A 21,477-nucleotide genomic window follows, 5' to 3' on the forward strand; every position below is an offset into this window, starting at 1 on the left:
GTGTGTGTGTGTGTGAGTTTTTGTCTGTTTATTGAAAGTAATTCCAATTATTCATATAATTATTTACAGGTAGATCACAGCGAGGCAGAGGCAGAGGGCGGATGCGTCAAGTACATCAACATGGTGCTGCTGGTGACCAAGCAACGGCTACTGTGAACCATCCAGCTGTAGATGCTGAACCTGAAGATCCTGAGTGGCATGAAATTAACTGGCAGCCAAAAAACATTCCCTTCACTGAGAATCCTGGGCCTGTCGGTGATGCTGCTGCTCTTGCGTCAGAGCAACATGTAGACTTTGCTAAGTTGTTCATTTCTGATGTACTGATTCAAAGCATTGTTGATCAGACCAACCTATATGCAGATCAATGTATTCAGGCTATAGATGACACTTCACAACATGTTAGATGTCATGCATGGAAGCCTGTCACAGTTTCAGAAATGAAAACTTTCATGGGGCTCCTTTTTCTCACTGGTATCATCCATAAGCCTGAACTTGATATGTACTGGTGCACAGATGACATGTTAACTACCCCCTACTTCAACAAGGTCATGCCTCGCAACAGGTTTGAAATAATTTGGAGATTTCTTCACTTCAATGATAATACAACAAGGCCAGGCAATTGTACCGACAGGCTGTACAAAATCCGCCCTGTCTTGGATCACCTTGTGTCCAAATTCCGCGAATTGTATCAGCCCAAGCCAAACATTTGCATTGATGAGGGGATGTTTCTTTGGCGTGGGCGCCTAGCTTTCAGGGTGTACAATCCCCACAAGCCCATCAAATATGGAGGAAAATCCTACATATTGTGCGATTGTGATACAGGGTACTGTTTTAACATGAAGCCCTATTGTGGGGAAAGCACTGCCCTCTGAGACACAGTTGTCTCTCTTCTTGATCGCCTAGTAGGTCATGGCTACAGATTGTTTATGGACAACTTTTACAACTCTGTACGACTGTGTGAGCACCTACTTGAAATGAAAACCCATGTCTGTGGTACAATTAGGAAAAACAGAGGTGAACCGCCAGTCATTCGAGATGTCAGAAATGCTGACCGTAGGATTGGGGAAGCAATCATGCGTCACAACAAAAACGTGGTGGTCCTGGCATGGAGAGACAAAAAAACAGTGAAAATGATCACAACATTCCATCAGAACAACATGGAACATGTTGAGGTATGGCAGAGAGGCCACCAAGAAAAAGCTGTGAAGGAAAAACCAGCATGCATTGTGGAATACAATAATGAAATGAATGGCGTTGTCAAACTAGACCAAAACATTGCGTGACGAAGAAATTTGTCATGTATCTGTTTCAGATCAGTTTGTTCAACGCTTTTGTCATTTACAAAGAGAAACACCCACAGGGCAATTGTAACACACTTCTCTCATTCATCCAGTGTTATAAAATCCTGGACCAGCCAAGAGTACGCTGGGGGTGGGGAGCAAAGCGTTGACCCTCCAACTGAACACACCCCTAGAGCACCATACAACACTGACCCAACAAACAGGCTGAATGTCAGTTTTGCTGTTCATGAACTTGTTCCAATCCTGCCCACTCCCAAAAAGCAACACCCAACCAGAGGATGCAGAGTTTGCGTACGTATGGGGTTGCGGAAGGAGACTTTGTTCTACTGCAAAAGTTGTGGTGTCCCCTTACATCCTGGGAAATGTTACTCTGTGTAAAACTCAAAAGCTAATTACAGTGCCTAAATTTGATGTCTTTTACATTTATTTAAAATTTTTATTTATTTTGGAAAGTTTTATGTATGAAGGAAACAACATCTGATTGTATTCTTCTTGAAAATGCACTCGTTTGATAAAAATGTGTTTTTCTCAGCTTTTTGTCCAAAATGTTGTATTTTTGACAAAACCTACCTATGTTCAAGTGGCAATAAAAAAAGAACTAACAAAGATAAAATAAAATAGTTTTTTTGTTGAAAAGCAGAGGCTCAAATCTTTATTTTGATATATAGAATGTTCATATACTCATAGAAGAAAATATTTTGTGGACCATCAAATTTTAGCGAAAGTTGTCAAAAACCCTGGCGGTGGCTGGCAACTTTTTTTTAAAACGCTGGCGGGGAAAGAGTTACTGGCTCATTGTTGCAGTTGGTTTGAGACTTCCAGCCATGCTGGCATGTCTTGTCTTCTTCTTTGCGCTTGGCCCCGATAATGGCTGCTTGCAGCTATATTTCTCCATGTTACCGTTAGCACCTCCTGAGTGTTTTTTCAAAGAGCTCAGCACGGCTATTTCTAGATTTATCTGGAATATGAAAAGACCCAGAATCCGACTCAAGACAATGCAGCGTAAGAAATTGGATGGGGGTCTGTCATTTCCTGATTTCAAATTATATAACTTGGCGTTTCAAATAAGACCAATCAAGCCTGGGTCAATCCTGGGTCAATCCTGATTCTCAGGTTTCTTGGCGAGATTTAGAAGTGAATATTACCCATCCTGTTCGCCTGCAAGATCTACCCTTTTCAGCTATCTCCAAATGCTCTAAGAAAAACTATGGACCAATTCTCGAATGCTCCCTTGATGTGTGGAGAAAGATTGAGAAAATTATGGAAGGCCCCTTTTTACACCTAATTAACACCATTATGCCATAATACTTCTTTATGTACTGGTAACAGACCCTTTGTCTTTAAAGCTTAGTCCAATCTAGGTGTTCACACCCTGAATTATATTTTCGGTGACAAGGGCATCAAATCATTTCAGGACTTAAGCTTAGAGTTCTCCTTACCTGAATTTTCTTTCTTTTTATATTTAAGATTGAGGTCAGCCTTGAAAGCCTATGGCGTCCCTTGGGCAACTGGCGTCTTGCCACATCCTCTGTGGAAGTGGTTAGACCAGGGGTCTTCAACTAAAATTGCTTGGGGTCCAGAAAAAAACCTTCCTCACAGGCCGAGGTCCGGACAATTATATACCTAAAAACATGAATTGATGTCTCTTTGCCAGATTAAAGAAATTAGTGCAGATTAAAATGTCTTTATTGAACAAAATATATGTTCTCAATTAGATAAACATGTCTTTTCATATTGTTAAAGCAAACATAGGTAATCCTTCACAAAATGTATTTCATTTTGAGGTTGTTCTGTTTAAGTTGCGTCGGTACAAAATATCTAATTCAACCAGTAGCCATGTCTGACAAAAAATATGATGAATGAAAAAATGCCTTCATCTCTAAATCTGCACTGAAAATACATTAATTTCAACATTACTAGCAACTAAAGTGCTTTTTCTGCTGAACTGAGATAAACAGTAACAATCAATTAACACAAACGCTCCTGGTTGAAAGACAAAACAGAAATATCATAACATAATTTAATGTTCATTCACATGTATAGTCTCTACCTAACTAAATGTAGGGCTATCTTCAGCACTGCTCTCTCTGTGCTTCAAATTGCACTAGTAAAAAATCATTAGCAATATCATCCAGAAACACAAACAGGCAAAAATAAAGTGCCACCAGTGTTGGAAAAATGAAAAAGTGCACAAAATATTTTATCTCTTTATTTAAACTGTTCCTTTAAATCCAGAAAAACGTAAATAACATCTCAAAAGGAGCTGAGTTGAACTTAAAGATGGAATGGAAGCATAACAATCCTGCATAACAATTCCTGGTTCCAAAAAATAAAAAAGTGAATATAGGCTACATTGTCTGAACTTCAGTGCATGTGAGAAATTGGCTCATTTATTTTCTGCACCCTTACCTCAGACTTCTGAGGATAAGGTGTCTTTAAAATGGGGACAGCCATTTGTGGTGGTGTCTGAAATCACAGTGGATATGTTTGAGTGCACTCATTCAATCACTTGTTGCACCGCAATAACGAGTGTACAGCCGATGTACACACAACAGCTGTCCGACTTCACACACTCGTTTTCATTCACTCCTTCAAGTGTACTGTAATAGTGGACTAACGTAGGGAATAGTGGATGAGGGTTAAGGGGCCAATTTCTGATTCAGCCTCTGTTTTGCGCGCCGCTTTCTGCTCTCAGTCTCTTCACTGCAGGCATGACTGCGTGTCTAAACATATAGTGAGCATAGTAACGTAGCCTTAAATGGGGTCGCACACCGGACTGAAGCTCATTGGTGTGTCTCAGGATCTCACACCGGACACTCACATATGCTCGAGCTCAGTTTTGAATCGACTTCTGACAGAAGAGCTGCACGATGTATTACATTTATATTATATTTCCCTCAAATCGTCCATCTATACTGATTTCACCCTGTGCTACAAGAGATACACTCATCGTGCAGTTCTTCTGTCAGAAGTCGATTCAAAACTGAGCTTGCGCGTATATAATGTGTGCGCCCGGTGTGAGATACCTGAGACGCGCCGCTGAGCTTCAGTCCGGTGTGCAACCCTTTTAACTGTCAACGCAACCGTGGCAACATAGGAAAAACGGTTCTTCTGAGCTGCCTGATGATGTGATTATTTATTTATTTTAAATTGCATTTGGCATTTATTTATTTAATTGCGTCAAAAGGCTTCGCGATGGGGATGGATGCATCTCGCCGTCCGGATCCGGACCGGAGTCCGCCAGTTGGCGACCCCTGGGCTAGACCCTGATACCCCCTATAGTGGCTTAGTTTCCAAGGTCTATGATTCAACTCTTTTATTGCAATACTCTTATATTCCAGCTGTCTACTCTTGGGAAAAGGAAGGTTTAGCTAAACCTGATTGGGCTGTGGTATGGGCCAGATATTTCACAGCTTCTAAGAACCTGGCACACCAAATGATTCATTACAAATGCATTAACAGAGCTTATATCACTCCTAGGATATTATATAAGATACATTTTAGATCTAATCCATACTGTCATTTATGTAATACATCTACAGGAGGTTCTTATTTGCACGTTTTGGGAATGCCCAACAGTGGTTGCTTTCTGGACTTTTGTTTGTACGATTCTTTCTGACATTCTACACGTTAATATACCTCAGGACCCTGTGATATTTCTGCTTTTAGACGATTCCGCTCTCCAACTAAACGCTCACTAAAACAGGACCATATTGGCAGCAAGCACTGCTGCCAAAAAGACTATTCTAAAATAGAGGTCGACCGATAGTGGATTTTACAGATACCGATAGCTAGGTTGGACCACACTTGTTTGCTCAATATGGAGTTATCCAGGGTCTGGAAAAATCCCATAGAGAAGTGATGAGTTTACCCACTTCAAGGAGATCTGCTTCTAAACAGTTAAACACACTTTTGAAAAAAGAAGTGGGGAGTGTGTCAAGGGCACAGGTTAATGTTTTAAGATGCTGTACTGTTTCTTCTAAAATTTTACCGTCAATTGCTTCGAAATCTGACATAGTAATTTTCTGAGGTTTTGGTCTGATCAACCGTCTATTGCAAGATTTTGGGGAACAACCTCCTTCCCTCAGTAAGAGCATTGAAGATAGATCGAGGCTGGGTCTTCCAACATGACAATGACCCGAATCACACAGCCAGGATAAGCAAGGAGTGGCTCTGTAAGAAGCATATCAAGGTTCTGGCGTGCCCTAGCCAGTCTCCAGACATAAACCCAAAAGAAAATCTTTGGAGGGAACTCAAACTCCGTGTTTCTCAGTGACAGGCCAGAAACCTGACTGATCTAGAGAAGATATGTGTGGAGGAGTGGGCCAAAATCCCTCCTGCAGTGTGTGAAAACCTGGTGAAAAACTACAGGAAACGTTTGACCTCTGTAATTGCAAACAAAGGCTACCGTGCCAAATATTAACATTGATTTTCTCAGGTGTTCAAATACTTATTTGCAACTGTAGCATACAAATAAATAGTCAAAAATATGACTTTTTTTAGATTATGTCTCACAGTGGACATGCACCTATGATAACATCTCCAGACCCCTCCATGATTTCCAAGTGGAAAAACTTGCAAAATAGCAGGGTGTTCGAATACTTACTTTCCTCACTGTATTAATGATCCCAGCGATTGCGTCACAGTTGGCGTTATGTTGAGAATCGCTTTTGTTTCCACAGTGTTTTTCACAAACAAGAGTTGCATATGAAGGAGGAGGCAGTGGTGTTTAAGACTCACTGTATGTGATGTCCATGTACTGAACTCGTTATTTGACTATGGCAAGTTTAATTCAATTTTTAATTCTAGGGCACCTTTAAATAGAAAAAAAACAAAACAAATCCCAATATTTTTCAGAAAAATCACAATGCCCTTTATTTCAAACCACTTCAGTAGCTTTCTGGGTGTAGGATGTAACACATTTTAAGTTTGATGCCTCAACTGTTTTAATGTCTTTGTTTGATGTCATTAAACTGGGGTTCACTTGTTGTTTGTCTCTTTAGATCTAAAGACACTGAAAGTGAAGAGTCAAGAGCTAAATAAAATGGAAGAGAAAGATCTGTATGGGGAAAATCATGATTTTATAGCTGGAGAAAAATCTTTTAGCTGCTCACAGACTGAAAACAGACTGATTTTTTCACAAAAAAGCACTCAAAAGCCTGGGAAGAGTTTAATTGAAAAACAACACCTTAAAGGCCAGAGGAAAATTCACAATGGAGAGAAGCCTCACACCTGCCAACAATGTGGAAAGAGTTTCATTCGAACAGTGCAACTTAAAGCCCACATGAGACTTCACAAGGGAGAGAAGCCTTTCACCTGCCAACAGTGTGGAAAGAGTTTCACTAAAATGAGAAACCTCGCAGCTCACTTGAGTATTCACACTGGAGAGAAGCCTTACACCTGCCAACAGTGTGGAAAGAGTTTCACTCTTAAAGGAAACCTTGATCAACACATGATCATTCACACGGGAGAGAAGCCTTACACCTGTCCACAATGTGGAAGGAGTTTCATTCGAAAAGGAAGCCTTGAGGAACACATACGAATTCACACTGGAGAGAAGCCTTACTCCTGCCAACAGTGTGAAAAGAGTTTCATTCAAGCAACGCATCTTAAAGCCCACATGAGAGTTCACAAGGGAGAGAAGCCTTTTAACTGCCAACAGTGCGGAAAGAGTTTCACTTTAAAAATGAATCTTAAAATCCACATGAGACTTCACATGGAAGAGAAGCCTTGCACCTGCCAACAGTGTGGAAAGAGTTTCACTCAAAAAGAAAATCTTAAAACCCACATGAGACTTCACACTGGTGAGAAGCCTTACACCTGCCAGCACTGTGGAAAGAGTTTCACTCATAAAGGAACCCTTGAGAGTCACATGAGAGTTCACACTGGAGAGAAGCCTTACACCTGTCAACAGTGTGGAAAGAGATTTACTCGAAGAGAAACTCTTAAATGCCACATGAGAGTTCACACTGGAGAGAAGCCTTACACCTGCCAACAGTGTGGAATGAGTTTCACTGATAAAGGATGCCTTGAGGTACACATGAGAATTCACACTGGAGAGAAGCCTTACACCTGCCAACAGTGTGGAAAGAGTTTCGCTCATAAAGCAACCCTTGAGAATCACAATAAAATTCACACTGGAGAGAAGCCTTACACCTGCCCACAGTGTGGAAGGAACTTCACTCAAAAAGGGCATCTTAAGGGTCACATGAGACTTCATACTGGAGAGAAGCCTTTCACCTGCCAACAGTGTGGAAAGAGTTTCACTCATAAAGGAAGCCTTGGGGTGCACATGCGAATTCACACTGGAGAGAAGCCTCACATCTGTCAATAGTGTGGAAAGAGATTCACTCATATAGAAAACATTAAAGTACACATGAGAATGCACACTGGAAAGAAGCCTTACACCTGCCAAAAGATAATGACCCCTTCCTCTTCCAACATGACTACACCAGTGCACAAAGCAAGGTCTATAAAGACATAGTTGAGTGAGTTGGGTGTGGAGGAATTTGACTGGCCTGCATAGAGTCTGGAACTTAACCTGATAGAACTCCATTGGGACAAATTAAAGCAGAGACTGTGAGCCAGCCCTTCTCTTCCAACATCAGTGCCTAACCTCACAAATGTGCTTCTAGAAGAATGATTAAAGAAAATCCCATAAGCACACTTCTTAACCTTGTAGAAAGCCTTCCCAGAAGAGTTGAAGCTGTTATAGCTGCAAAGGGTGGACCAACTCCATATTAAACCCTACAGATTCAGAATGGGATGTCATTAAAGTTCATGTGCATTTAAAGGCAGGCATCCCAAAACTTTTGGCAATATAGTTTATTTTTTCTTTGAATGCTTGAGTTATTTCGGTAGTTTAGACTTGCCAAGTTCGATTCAGCAGAACAAACTCCTCGGGACGGAAGGACACAGTCCAGTAATTCTGCAAATGGAACAGCATTCTTGATTCACTGTGGCTACTTGCGGTTATCTGTATGTATATTTTAGACAACAATAAAACAAAATGTGTTTTAAAACGCCACTCTGACTCTTCATTTCCATTTTTAGAATCTTAAAAATAAAAAGCTACACAAAGGTGGTCCAGGTAAAGCATACATTGATTATCAATGCATGTATATTTAAAACAAAATTAAATATAAAACTCAACCTATTAATATGTGGTTCAGGCAATATATGAATATTTACTCTGATTATCTTCACTGTAATAAAATGAAATAAGACACAAACAACTGTCTTTTTATTTAACGTCAGTTTAAATAATCAATAATAGTCGTTATAAAAGTATAAGTAAAAGGTTTTAGAAGCTATCCAATTATAAATAAAGCAAACCATTCAGTCAAAATTACAAAGTCAGCACTTTAGTAGGCTACAGCGGTAAAGTTAAATATGAAAGGCAATTTTGTTTATATATCACATTTCATTCACAATGGTAAATCTACATGCGTTATAGGGCTAGGCAATATAACAAAAAAAATCAAATCTTTATTTTTTGGTTGAATGGCAATACACTGTATACATCCCAGTATTTTAAATGTTTTTCTATTTGGATGGGAAAAAAATCTGTATAAAACATTTTTAATGTATTTTTTTTTCACATCCTGCCCAGTGATGTCCTAAAATTCCAAATTCAGTATCTCAGAAAATTAGAATATTGTGAAAAGGTTCAATATTGAAGACACATGATGCCACACTCTAATCACCTAATTAACTCAAAACACCTACAAAGGCCTTTAAATGGTCTCTCAGTCTAGGGCTACGTCTGAAACCTGGAAAATGCTGCCTTCGGAGGACACATTTGAAGGCAGCATGAAATCAAGCAACGTCTGAATCTAATGTTTGCTTCACTTCCTGTCTCGAGATACCTTCATCTGATTGATTTTTTGAAGGCCGCATACATGTATCCTTTGTTGCATTTGGTATCCCACAATCCTGTGCTTTCCATTCAGTGACAGTTGAGCTGGGGGAAAAAAGATGGCGTCCGAAAGTTGCATTTGCTGGTCAGTTTGTTTGTAAATGTCTGTTTTCTACCAATATTTTCCAATTCTGATGTCATTTCTAGCGAGAAATTACTAATGTAGTAATTAAATGTGTTTAGTTCTCACCAAAGCTAGCTCTATTTTGCTGTAGATTATTAAACTGTTACACTGCCTTAGAAGTCTGTCCGAAATCAGTTTCGTGAGATGCCTTCATGCACAAAACGCTGCCTTACAAGCCATTGTCTGATAAAGCAGCGAGGCAACAAGTCAGCTGCCTAGGTTTTCAGATGCAGCCTAGTTCTGTAGGGTACACAATCATGGGGAAGACTGCTGACTTGACAGTTGTCCAAAAGATGACCATTGACACCTTCCACAAGGAGGGCAAGACACAAAAGGTCTTTGCAAAAGAGGCTGGCTGTTCACAGAGCTCTGTGTCCAAGCACAGATAGATCTCTAATAGACAGTCCCTCCAGGATTTCGAGGGCCTTTTTTGTGAATGTTGCGGATTAAAATGCTTGATGTTGCTGCCACTTTTCTTAAAAGTTGCGATGTTTTAAAGTGCTCATATTATGCTTTTTTGCTTCTTTGTTTATTTTATAGGTGAAAAAGTGAAAAAGCCCAAAGTGCACCCCAAAGGGACTTACCATGTCCCACAGAAAACACTCATTGTAACACACATTATAATGCTTGCTTAGCTGCTAGCATGAAACACCCTCATCATTTATTTAAATCATTAAATAATTACAAATTAAAAAGGATATTGATAAGGAGAACAAAACTAACCTGTAATTGCAAACAAAGGCTGCCGTGCCAAATATTAACATTTATTTTCTCAGGTGTTCAAATACTTATTTGCAACTGTAGCACACAAATAAATTGTCAAAAAAAATCTGGATTATTTTTTTTAGATTGTCTCACAGTGGACATGCACCTTTGATGACACCTCTAGACCCCTCCATGATTTCCAAGTGGGAGAACTTGCAAAATAGCAGGGTGTTCAAATACTTACTTTCCTCACTGTATTAATGATCCCAGCGATTACGTCACAGTTGGCGTTATGTTGAGAATCGCTTTTGTTTCCATGGTGTTTTTCACAAACAAGATTTACATATGAAGGAGGAGGCAGTGGTGTTTAAGACTCACTGTATGTGATGTCCATGTACTGAACTCGATATTTAACTATGGCAAGTTTAATTCAATTTTTCATTCTAGGGCACCTTTAAATAGAAACAATCAAATCCCAATATTTTTCAGAACAATCGCAATGCCCTTTATTCCAAACCACTTCAGTAGCTTTCTGGGTGTAGGATGTAACACATTTTTTAAGTTTGATGCCTCAACTGTTTTAATGTCTTTGTTTGATGTCATTAAACTGGGGTTCACTTGTTGTTTGTCTCTTTAGATCTAAAGACACTGAAAGTGAAGAGTCAAGAGCTAAATAAAATGGAAGGGAAAGATCTGTATGGGGAAAATCATGATTTCATAGCTGGAGAAAAATCTTTCAGTTGCTCACAGACTGAAAACAGACTGATTTTTTCACAAAAAATCACTCAAAAGCCTGGAAAGAGTTTAATTGAAAAACAACACCTTAAAGACCAGAGGAAAATTCACAATGGAGAGAAGCCTCACACCTGCCAACAATGTGGAAAGAGTTTTATTCGAACAGTGCAACTTAAAGCCCACATGAGACTTCACAAGGGAGAGAAGCCTTTCACCTGCCAACAGTGTGGAAAGGGTTTCACAAAAAAGAGGAACCTAGCAGCTCACTTGAGTATTCACACTGGAGAGAAGCCTTACACCTGCCAACAGTGTGGAAAGAGTTTCACTCTTAAAGGAAACCTTGATCAACACATGATCATTCACACGGGAGAGAAGCCTTACACCTGTCCACAGTGTGGAAGGAGTTTCATTCAAAAAGGAAGCCTTGAGGAACACATACGAATTCACACTGGAGAGAAGCCTTACTCCTGCCAACCATGTGGAAAGAGTTTCATTCGAGCAAATCAACTTAAAGCCCACATTAGAGTTCACAAGGGAGAGAAGCCTTTTAACTGTCAACAGTGTGGAAAGAGTTTCACTTTAAAAATAAATCTTAAAATCCACATGAGACTTCACATGGAAGAGAAGCCTTGCACCTGCCAACAGTGTGGAAAGAGTTTCACTCTAAAACAAAATCTTAAAACCCACATGAGACTTCACACTGGTGAGAAGCCTTACACCTGCCAACACTGTGGAAAGAGTTTCACTTATAAAGGAACCCTTGAGAGTCACATGAGAGTTCACACTGGAGAGAACCCTTACACCTGTCAACAGTGTGGAAAGAGTTTCACTCGAAGTGAAACTCTTAAATACCACATGAGAGTTCACACTGGAGAGAAGCCTTACACCTGTCAACAGTGTGGAAAGAGATTCACTCGAAGACAAACTCTTAAATGCCACATGAGACTTCACACTGGAGAGAAGCCTTACACCTGCCAACAGTGTGGAATGAGTTTCACTGATAAAGGATGCCTTGAGGTACACATGAGAATTCACACTGGAGAAAAGCCTTACACCTGCCAACAGTGTGGAAAGAGTTTCTCTCATAGAGGAACCCTTGAGAATCACAATAAAATTCACACTGGAGAGAAGCCTTACACCTGCCCACAGTGTGGAAAGAACTTTACTCAAAAAGGGTATCTTAAAGGTCACATGAGACTTCACACTGGTGAGAAGCCTTACACATGCCAACACTGTGGAAAGAGTTTCAATCAAAAAGAACATCTTAAAACCCACATGAGAGTTCACACTGGTGAGAAGCCTTACACCTGCCAACACTGTGGAAAGAGTTTCACTCATAAATCAACCCTTGAGAGTCACATGAGAGTTCACACTGGAGAGAAGCCTTACACCTGCCAACAGTGTGGAAAGAGTTTCGCTCATAAAGCAACCCTTGAGAATCACAATAAAATTCACACTGGAGAGAAGCCTTACATCTGCCCACAGTGTGGAAAGAACTTCACTGAAAAACGGCATCTTAAAGGTCACATGAGACTTCATACTGGAGAGAAGCCTTTCACCTGCCAACAGTGTGGAAAGAGTTTCACCCGTAAAGGAAGCCTTGAGGTGCACATGCGAATTCACACTGGAGAGAAGCCTCACATCTGTCCATATTGTGGAAAGAGATTCACTCATATAGAAAACATTAAAGTACACATGAGAATGCACACTGGAGAGAAGGCTTACACCTGCCAAAAGATAATGACCCCTTCTTCTTCCAACATGACTGCATCAGTGCACAAAGCAAGGTCTCTAAAGACAGTTGAGTGAGTGTGGTGCGGAGGAATTTGACTGGCCTGCACAGAGTCTGGAACTTAACCCGATAGAACTCCTTTGGGACAAATTAAAGCAGAGACTGCGAGCCAGGCCTTCTCTTCCAACATCAGTGCCTAACCTCACAAATGTGCTTCTAGAAGAATGATTAAAGAAAATACCATAAGCACACTTCTTAACCTTGTAGAAAGCCTTCCCAGAAGAGTTGAAGCTGTTATAGCTGCAAAGGGTGGACCAACTCCATATTTAACCCTACAGATTAAGAAGGGGATGTCATTAAAGTTCATGTGCATTTAAAGGCAGGCATCCCAAAACTTTTGGCTATATAGTTTATGTTTTATCTTTGAATGCTTGAGTTATGTAGGTAGTTTAGACTTGCTAAGTTCAAATCAGCAGAACAAACTTCTCGGGACGAAAGGACACAGTCCAGTAATTCTGCAAATGGAACAGCATTCTTGATTCACTGTGGCTACTTGCGGTTATCTGTATGTATATTTTAGACAACAATAAAAAAATAAAAAAAATGTTTTAAAACGCCACTCTGCCTCTTCATTTCCATTTTAAGAATCTTAAACATAATTAGCTACACAAAGGTGGTCCAGGTAAAGCATACATTGATTATCTTCAATGCATGTGTTACGACCCCCGGTCTAGGGGTGCAGGGGTGAACATAAAAGAAACAGTCCCAAAACAGAGTATGTTTAAAAGGAACGTTCTCGGGTTCCTGATTTTAAATTTTTTTGAGGACAAAAGGATGAGTTTGCCACAGGTCAACAATGAAAAGTAAATAAAAAATCAGGGATAACTTCGGGGCTAGGCCAGGCCAAAATAACAAACAAAAAGTCAACTAAATTATACCAGGAGAAACTAAATTCCCTGTCAAACGAAAAATAGGACCAAAGAAAAATACAATGTTTTACCTATCTCCCTAACTAAACATAAACAGGAGAAAAAATGTATTTAACAAAATAAAAGGCACCTAGCCCCTACGGTTTATAAATGACAAACAACTAATATAACCGTGCCACACATGCCACTAAAGTAACCAAAAAGGAGTGATAAAGGAGAGGGAGTAACTTAAATTGAAAGAACAACACCAATGGCTCACTCAATAGTAATTCACTAACACCATTTCACAACTTGTGTTTTACAACACTGCACAGGACTAAAATTACACGGATCAGTCTCTAGCTCTCTCCCTCTCTCAATGATGCGCTTCCGCTCCTCTTTTAAAGGGCCGCCGCACTGACGTGACCGACCAGTATCAATATATGAATATTTACAATATATGAATATGACACAAACAACTCTCTTTTTGTTTAATGTCAGTTTAAATAATCAATAATAGTTGTTATAAAAGTATAAGTAAAAGGTATTGGAAGCTATCCAATTATAAATAAAGCTAACCATTCAGTCAAAATTACAAAGTCAGCACTTTAGTAGGCTACAGCGGTACAGTTAAATATGAAAGGCAAGTTTGTTTATATATCACATTTCATTCACAATGGTAAATCTAAATGAGTTATAGGGCTAGGCTAGCCTGACAAGCCAGACCCACATCAAGATGTTTGGTCTGGAAACTCAACATAGACAGGGCTCAATCCGAGGGGCGGGATAAACGGTTGTCTTTCAAACTCCCTCTGCACGCGATAGAAAGCAGACCTTGTTGATAGATTAAACATTCAGTGTATCCGGTCAGCTAAACTCCGAACACATCTTCCCTTTTTAAGAATGACTTCAGTGCCGTTCTTTGTTCTTTTCTCAGAGAAAAGCTTAACTCCAAGTCTTCCAGAGTCGCGGTCAAAGCTGATTCGAAAGACCGCCGGCGTTCGCCAGTTTCTGTGTTTACTAGAAGCACGCAAACGCAACTCGGCCGTCGTCATTATGGCCCCGCCCGCCGACTCTATATCCTACACGATGTGATTGGGCCGTCCAGATTCTGAGGATTTTTTCTCCAGATTTCTAGGCTAGGGCTAGGCAATATAACAAAACAAAAATCATATCTGTATTTTTGGTTGAATGGCGATACACTGTATACATCCCAGTATTTTAAAAAAATTCTATTTGGATGGGAAAAAAATCTGTATAAAACATTTTTAATGTATTTTTTTTTCACATCCTGCCCAGTGATGTCCTAAAATTCCAAATTCAGTATCTCAGAAAATTAGAATATTGTGAAAAGGTTCAATATTGAAGACACATGATGCCACACTCTAATCACCTAATTAACTCAAAACACCTACAAAGGCCTTTAAATGGTCTCTCAGTCTAGGGCTACGTCTGAAACCTGGAAAATGCTGCCTTCGGAGGACACATTTGAAGGCAGCATGAAATCAAGCAACGTCTGAATCTAATGTTTGCTTCACTTCCTGTCTCGAGATACCTTCAGCTAATTGATTTTTGAAGGCAGCATACATGTATCCTTCGTTGCCTTTGGTATCCCACAATCCTGTGCTTTCTATTCAATGACATGGCGTCAGAAAGTTGCATTTGCTGGTCAGTTTGTATGTAAATGTCTGTTTTCTACCAATATTTTTCACTTCTGATATAATTTCTAGCGACAAATTACTAATATAGTAATTGTAGTCAGGTTCGTGGCTCTTAACTTTCTTTGGGAAGGAAGAAGGCGGGGTCGGTATGACTGGGACTAGTAACTCTTTATTTCTCAAACACAACGGGTAAACACAAACACGCACAAGGGCGTAAATCTCCATCTCTTCAGCACACTCTCACAACTCATAAACTCTCCAAGATATCGTCTCAGGCTCCGGCTGCTCGACTAGTACCACATACAGGACAGCGCCCAACCCCCTGTCCGAGGCGTCAGTCTGTAGAGAAAAAGGGAGAGAAAAGTTAGGAGCTTGCAAGAGCGAGCCACCACACAGAGCAGCCTTTATCTGAGTAAAAGCCTGCTGGCACCGCTCCGTCCACTAAACCGTATCTGGTACCTCCTTTTTAGTTAGATCAGTCAGCGGGCTAGCGAGGTCCGAATAGTTAGGCACAAACCTTCTGTAATATCCCGCTAGCCCCAGGAACTGTCTAACCTCCTTCTTGGTCTTGGGTCTCGGACAGGTCGCAACTGCCGCCGTCTTATCAATTTGGGGACGCACCTGTCCATGACCCAAGTGGAATCCCAAATATCTTACTTCCACCCGCCCAATTGCACACTTCTTCGGGTTGGCCGTGAGCCCCGCTCTTCTCAGCGACTTCAGGACAGCCCACAAATGCTGCATATGCCGCTGCCAATCCGCACTGTAGATGATGATGTCATCTAAATATGCGGCGGCGTACGCAGCATGCGGCCGGAGAATTCTGTCCATCAGACGCTGGAAGGTCGCGGGGGCCCCAAACAAGCCGAACGGAAGGGTGACGAATTGGTGTAAACTGAACGGCGTTGTGAAAGCTGTTTTCTCTTTGGACATGGGAGACAAGGGGATCTGCCAATATCCCTTGGTTAAGTCCAGCATCTAATAAAAACGAGCGGTCCCTAGCCGTTCAAGCAATTCGTCCACCCTCGGCATTGGATAAGCATCAAATTTTGACACCGCATTCACCTTACGATAGTCCACGCAGAACCGTACGGAGCTGTCCGTTTTAGGCACTAAAACTATCGGGCTCGCTGTTGGACTCTTCTATTACTCCCATATCGATCATTGCTGCTAATTCCTCCTGCACCACCTTTTTTTGTGCTCAGGTAAACGGTATAGCCGGCTGCGAACTACCACACCCGGCTCGGTCTCAACGTGGTGTTGAATGAGGTCCGTTCGACCCGGTAGGGACGAGCACACGTCCGCAAACTCTGCTTGTAAGTGTTTCACGTCAGTGAGCTGCGAGGGCGAGAGGATCGCCTCTGGCCCGAGATCCTCCTCCCCACTCACCACCGTCGCTAGCATCACTGCCTCCGCCTCCACCCACTTTTTTAACAGGTTGAGATGGTTAATTTGACGTGCCCCGTCCCTATCCGACCGAATCACCTCATAGTCAAGATCTCCCACTCACCGTGTGACCACGAAAGGTCCTTGCCACATCGCGAGTAATTTAGAGCTCGAGGTAGGGAGTAATACAAGCACTTTCTCTCCTGGTGTAAATTGACGGAGCCTAGCACCTCTGTCTGTCCTGAGCCTGGAGCAAATTCTCACGTGACAGCCGCCCCAAAGTGTGGAGTTTTGCTCTCAGGTCCAGGACATACTGAATTTCGTTCCTGCTCGCGGAAGGTCCGTCCTCCCAAGCCTCTCTAAGGACGTCCAGCACCCCCCACGGCTGGCACCCATAGAGCAGCTCGAAGGGGAAAAACCCCGTGGAGGCTTGGGGAACCTCGCGGACAGCGAATAACAGGGGCTCTAGCCATTTTTCCCAATTTTTGGCGTCCTCGTGCACAAACTTACGAATCATGGCTTTCAACGTGCGATTAAAGTGTTCCACCAGCCCGTCTGTTTATGGGTGATAGACACTGGTGCGAATCGATTTAATGCCCAACAATTCGTAGAGTTCGCGGATTGTCCATGACATAAACGCCATGCCTTGATCGGTGAGAATTTCTTTCGGAATTCCCACCCGGGTAATTAACGAGAACAGCACGCTCGCTACACTTTTCGCCAAAATAGTGCGGAGTGGGACTGCCTCAGGATATCGCGTTGCATAGTCCACCAGGACCAATGCAAAGCGATGTCCCTGTGCTGACCGCTCTAATGGCCCGATGAGTTCCATCCCAATTCGCGCGAAGGGGACCTGCATCAGCGGAAAGGGGCACAACGGTGCTTTTGGGGTGGCCGGTGGATTCACCAACTGACATTCACGAAGCACACCACCTGCGTACAGTCTCGTGAATGCCTGGCCAAAAAAATCGGGACATTAGATGGTTTAGTGTTGCCGTTTGCCCTAAATGCCCGGCCATTGGATTCACATAAGCATTTTTACATTTTTGGTACTAACAACTGGGTTGTATCTTGCTTTGATTGGGCGTCATGGGTCACCCGATACAACCGGTCTTTTATCACTGAAAAATAGGGGTAGGTGAGCGGCCGGTCTGGATGGAGGAGGTGGCCGTCGATGGCTCGGACCTGATTAAACCCGTTTTTGAGCGTCTCATCCTGGGACTGCTCCAGGGGGAAGTCATCATGGTCCGAGAGAATGGGACCACTCAGACCACTCTGTTCCCCCAGAACATTTCCCGGAGGTCCCAAATCCACCTCCCCCACCTGCACCGCCGTCACCTTCCCTCCTCCCCAATTCCCCCAAGAGGCATCCATACACAAGTGTTCCAATCATTTATTAAATGCAGGCCAATTCGTTCCCAAAATTATCGGATGCCGGAGGTGCGGGTTAACTGCTACCTCCACACTATGCGTTTGTCCTCGAAATTGAATATTCACAGGCACCAATGGATAGTTCCCCACTTCCCCGTGCACACACCTCACCTTAACCATGCGGCTATTACCCAATGCCCTAGAGTGGATCAGGCTTTGATGTATCGAGGACTGGTTGCAACCTGAATCCACCAAAGCCTGATACGTACCCCACTTGATACTCACTGGTATCTGGTACAGGTACAGGCGCATCGGGGACCCGGATCAGCGTCCCACCTCCATCACGGGACACCGGTCAATGAAGTGTCCTGGGTCCCCGCAGCGCCAACAAGCCGGCCCAGACTTCCCCGCCGCCCTAGTGGCTGGAAGTAGGTCAGAGAATTGGCGTGGAGAGAGAGGCTGGAGTGAGGAAGCGGAAAGGTGGTCCCGCCCCCTCCCCTAGGCACTGGTCTGGGAGCGGCTGGAGTCTCGACAGGGGCGTGGGACTGGGGGGATAAAGGGTACTGAGTAACCAGGGCCCAAGGCAGAGAAGTCCGTTTTCTATACATACACATACATGGTACGGGGGCCCAGGAAGATGGTTTGTACCCAGGGCCCAAAATTTGGTGCTACGCCACTGAGTCTCGGCTACGCCCCCGTCCTCCAGCGTGGCGCTGGCCGGGGCAACAGCCCACCTCGGGACCTAGGAAGGGGGACAGGTTTAGAGAGGGACGGGGTAGAGACAGGGGAAGAGAGAGAGAGAGATGCCGCTGGCAAGGGCTCACCGACCCCGCAGCACGCCACTATCTGGTCCTCAGCCAATTGGATGGCCTGGTTTAGCGACGTCAGCGCAGGCTTTTCGGCCCATGTATGGGCTGGTGGGGACATGCTGACGTCAACCGCTCCGAGCGATTCTCGATATATATTCATGACATAAAGCTCATTCAGTCCAATCCCTGTGCTGTAGTATGCAAACAAGATAATTTAGTTAATATACATGAGACAGTCACTTCTGTCAGGCTCATCATCTTCCATCATTATTGTATGTTAGGGAAGTTTTGAAAGCAGCGTACGAAAAGTCAAGGTGGAAAGTGAGGCGTTGTGCTGATACAAAGTAACGTGGGCGCCGAGCGAGCTGTAACCGGGCGCTGTCTGTGGAAGCCTTTGCTACAAAGGCTCGGTAAAGTAAAATTAACCTGAGGAATCGCACGCCGAACCTGCAAGCGTTGACCATCTTATTTATGTCAGGAGTGCAAATTAACCGATCTATAGGCTAATGAACAATATTTTTGATGAAATAACAAGAATCAAAAGCCACCTTTTTGTTTTATTTGTGGTCATAGACATGCACTAAACCGCATGTGTTCGGGCTCTTAGTGAAACAGCGTGCTGCATATTTGGACAAATATGGATTTAGCTGCCGAGTGATAGACAGCGCAGATCGTCATGGCAACCAAGCGCGTCGCTCTGTGCTTCAGATGCACAGTCAAGACTATGAAACCTCAAACCCCTTCGCTTTTACCGATCTAGAATTATTTTGCCTTCACGTGCCATCAAAAATTGTATCATTCCGACTTCTGAAGTCGTGATTACGAAATCATTGCATTCAAGTTTCAAAATGTGAGAGCGTTCATGTGCAATTTTTACCTAGGAAACTCGTATTTACGATAAATCCGAGAGCACCTGAAGGCAGCATTACACCTCTATCGCATTGCAAGCATGTTCGTGAGTGGTTCATGCTCTATGTAGGCGCGTTGTTCATCTTGCCAAACAGCGTGCATATTTGGACAAATATAGTTTAATTATCACATTTGCAAAATATTTTGTCATACAGAATAACATTTATTTTCATTTCTCACTGAATGCTGATTTGAAGAGCTGAAAAACTTGCGATCTCTGCTGCAAGCTACTTAATGTCTCAGAGCTCTCTCATTCTCTGTACTCATCCCTCATTTAATCTCACTGTTGTAAACAATGCCAAAGGGAACCAAGAACATGTCTCAGAATCACTGTAACTGCTGCTGTTGGTATCTTAATGCACATAATGACACTCCACTATTTATGCATACCATTCCCGTTTTCCACACAATACCCATCCCACCTTTTCACAGTCGACCACTCCCCTTTTAACAAGCCTTTTCAAATCGAAGGTCTAAAAAAACACTGCTGCAACAGGGGGGTTTCATGACCCTTTAAGCTACAGACTGATCGACTCCATGCCACACCATTGCAAGCAAAAGGAGCCCCAACTTTAAAGTGCTGTACATGCTCATACTTTTCATGTTTATACTTTTCAGTTGGCCAAGATTTCTAAAAATCCTTTCTTTATATTGGACTTAAAGCTCCACAATGGAATTATTTCGTTCGCTAGAGGCACCTATTCAAAACAAAGGCATAGTTTGATGACGGCAAGTTTAAGTGCAGATTCTTGGGACGTGGTCTTTCCTCACCGCCAGTGGAAAAGAATCGGGATAAGACTCTGGCAGAAATGTTCATGGATGTGGTTACTAAACATCACTGTAGAATGAAGCAGAGCAGGACAGAGTGTTGTGGAGCTGAGCAAAACCGTTGGAGCGATTGTTGAGCAAACACATGGCTTGCAAGCACCAGAACTTTTATTACGACGGGACACAGTCGTCTGCGCCTTTTCTGGTCATGAGTATGAGGTAACACAGCTCTGTTTATCATATTAGAAACATTTAAGTGTGTTTAAAATGTTAATCTGTGCATTCTCTCAGCGGCTGCTGTGACACTTGTTGCACACTGCTAAGAGTAAATAGTTTCTGCCAAATAAAACTGGAAACCGAAGGTAAAGCAGCTATGGCGCAATTGACAGGCGACTCCCTCAGACGTTCTGGATCCTTGATTAAAATAGCAATTTTCTCACAATTTACAAATAGTTGTAAACATTTGGGATATTGAACTCAACTGAACAAAATATATAACACTGGCCTACTGGTTTTTGGATAATTTACTGCAAAAATACTACATATAGTGCACCTTTAAGTAATATTTTAATTTTCTGAGACAATGAATTTGGGTTTTTCCTTAGTTGTCAGTTATAATCATCGAAATTAAAAGAAATAAACATTTGAAATATATCAGTCTGTGTGTAATGAATGAATATAATATAATATACAAGTTTACATTTTTGGAAGGAAATTTGTGAAATAAAGCAACTTTATGATATTCTAATTATGTGAACAGCACATGTATGTATTTTTATTATGTTGAACACAGGAAGATACTTTCCTACTATTGAAGTCAATGGTTCCCCCAAAGAAGCCTGTGTACAAACTTGCTTAAAAACACCATCTTTTGTGTTCGGCAGAACAAAGAAACTCATATGGGTTTGGAACATCGTGAGATTTAAATTTTTGGGTGAACTATCCCTTTAAAGTGCACCAAAAACGCTACTGAAGAGTTCTTTAGAAATAAATGAAATAATCAAATGTTAAATAATATAAAATGTGTTTTGTTGTAAGTTCACATTCTTGTTCTCATGTTTTCTTATGGTTTATTGTTGAGCTGTCAAGTTATCATTGTTTGAAATAATCCGTTCATGACATATTTTTTAATTTGTGTACTATAAGTTCT

At 42.0% G+C, this 21,477-nt stretch overlaps 1 protein-coding gene across 1 annotated transcript in view; it reads left to right on the forward strand.

The window, feature by feature from the left end:
- Nucleotides 1-21,477, forward strand: part of LOC137049054 (zinc finger protein 721-like) — a 54,144-nt gene that overhangs the window by 14,208 nt on the left and 18,459 nt on the right. The window contains exons 3-4 of the mRNA XM_067427446.1: nucleotides 10,686-12,588; nucleotides 18,142-18,269. Coding sequence (XP_067283547.1) covers nucleotides 10,686-12,588; nucleotides 18,142-18,269 — 2,031 coding nt within the window. The remainder of the gene's footprint in view (nucleotides 1-10,685; nucleotides 12,589-18,141; nucleotides 18,270-21,477) is intronic.

The sequence above is a fragment of the Pseudorasbora parva genome, chromosome 20, assembly GCF_024679245.1.
Source record: "Pseudorasbora parva isolate DD20220531a chromosome 20, ASM2467924v1, whole genome shotgun sequence".
Classification (NCBI taxonomy): Eukaryota; Metazoa; Chordata; class Actinopteri; order Cypriniformes; family Gobionidae; genus Pseudorasbora; species Pseudorasbora parva.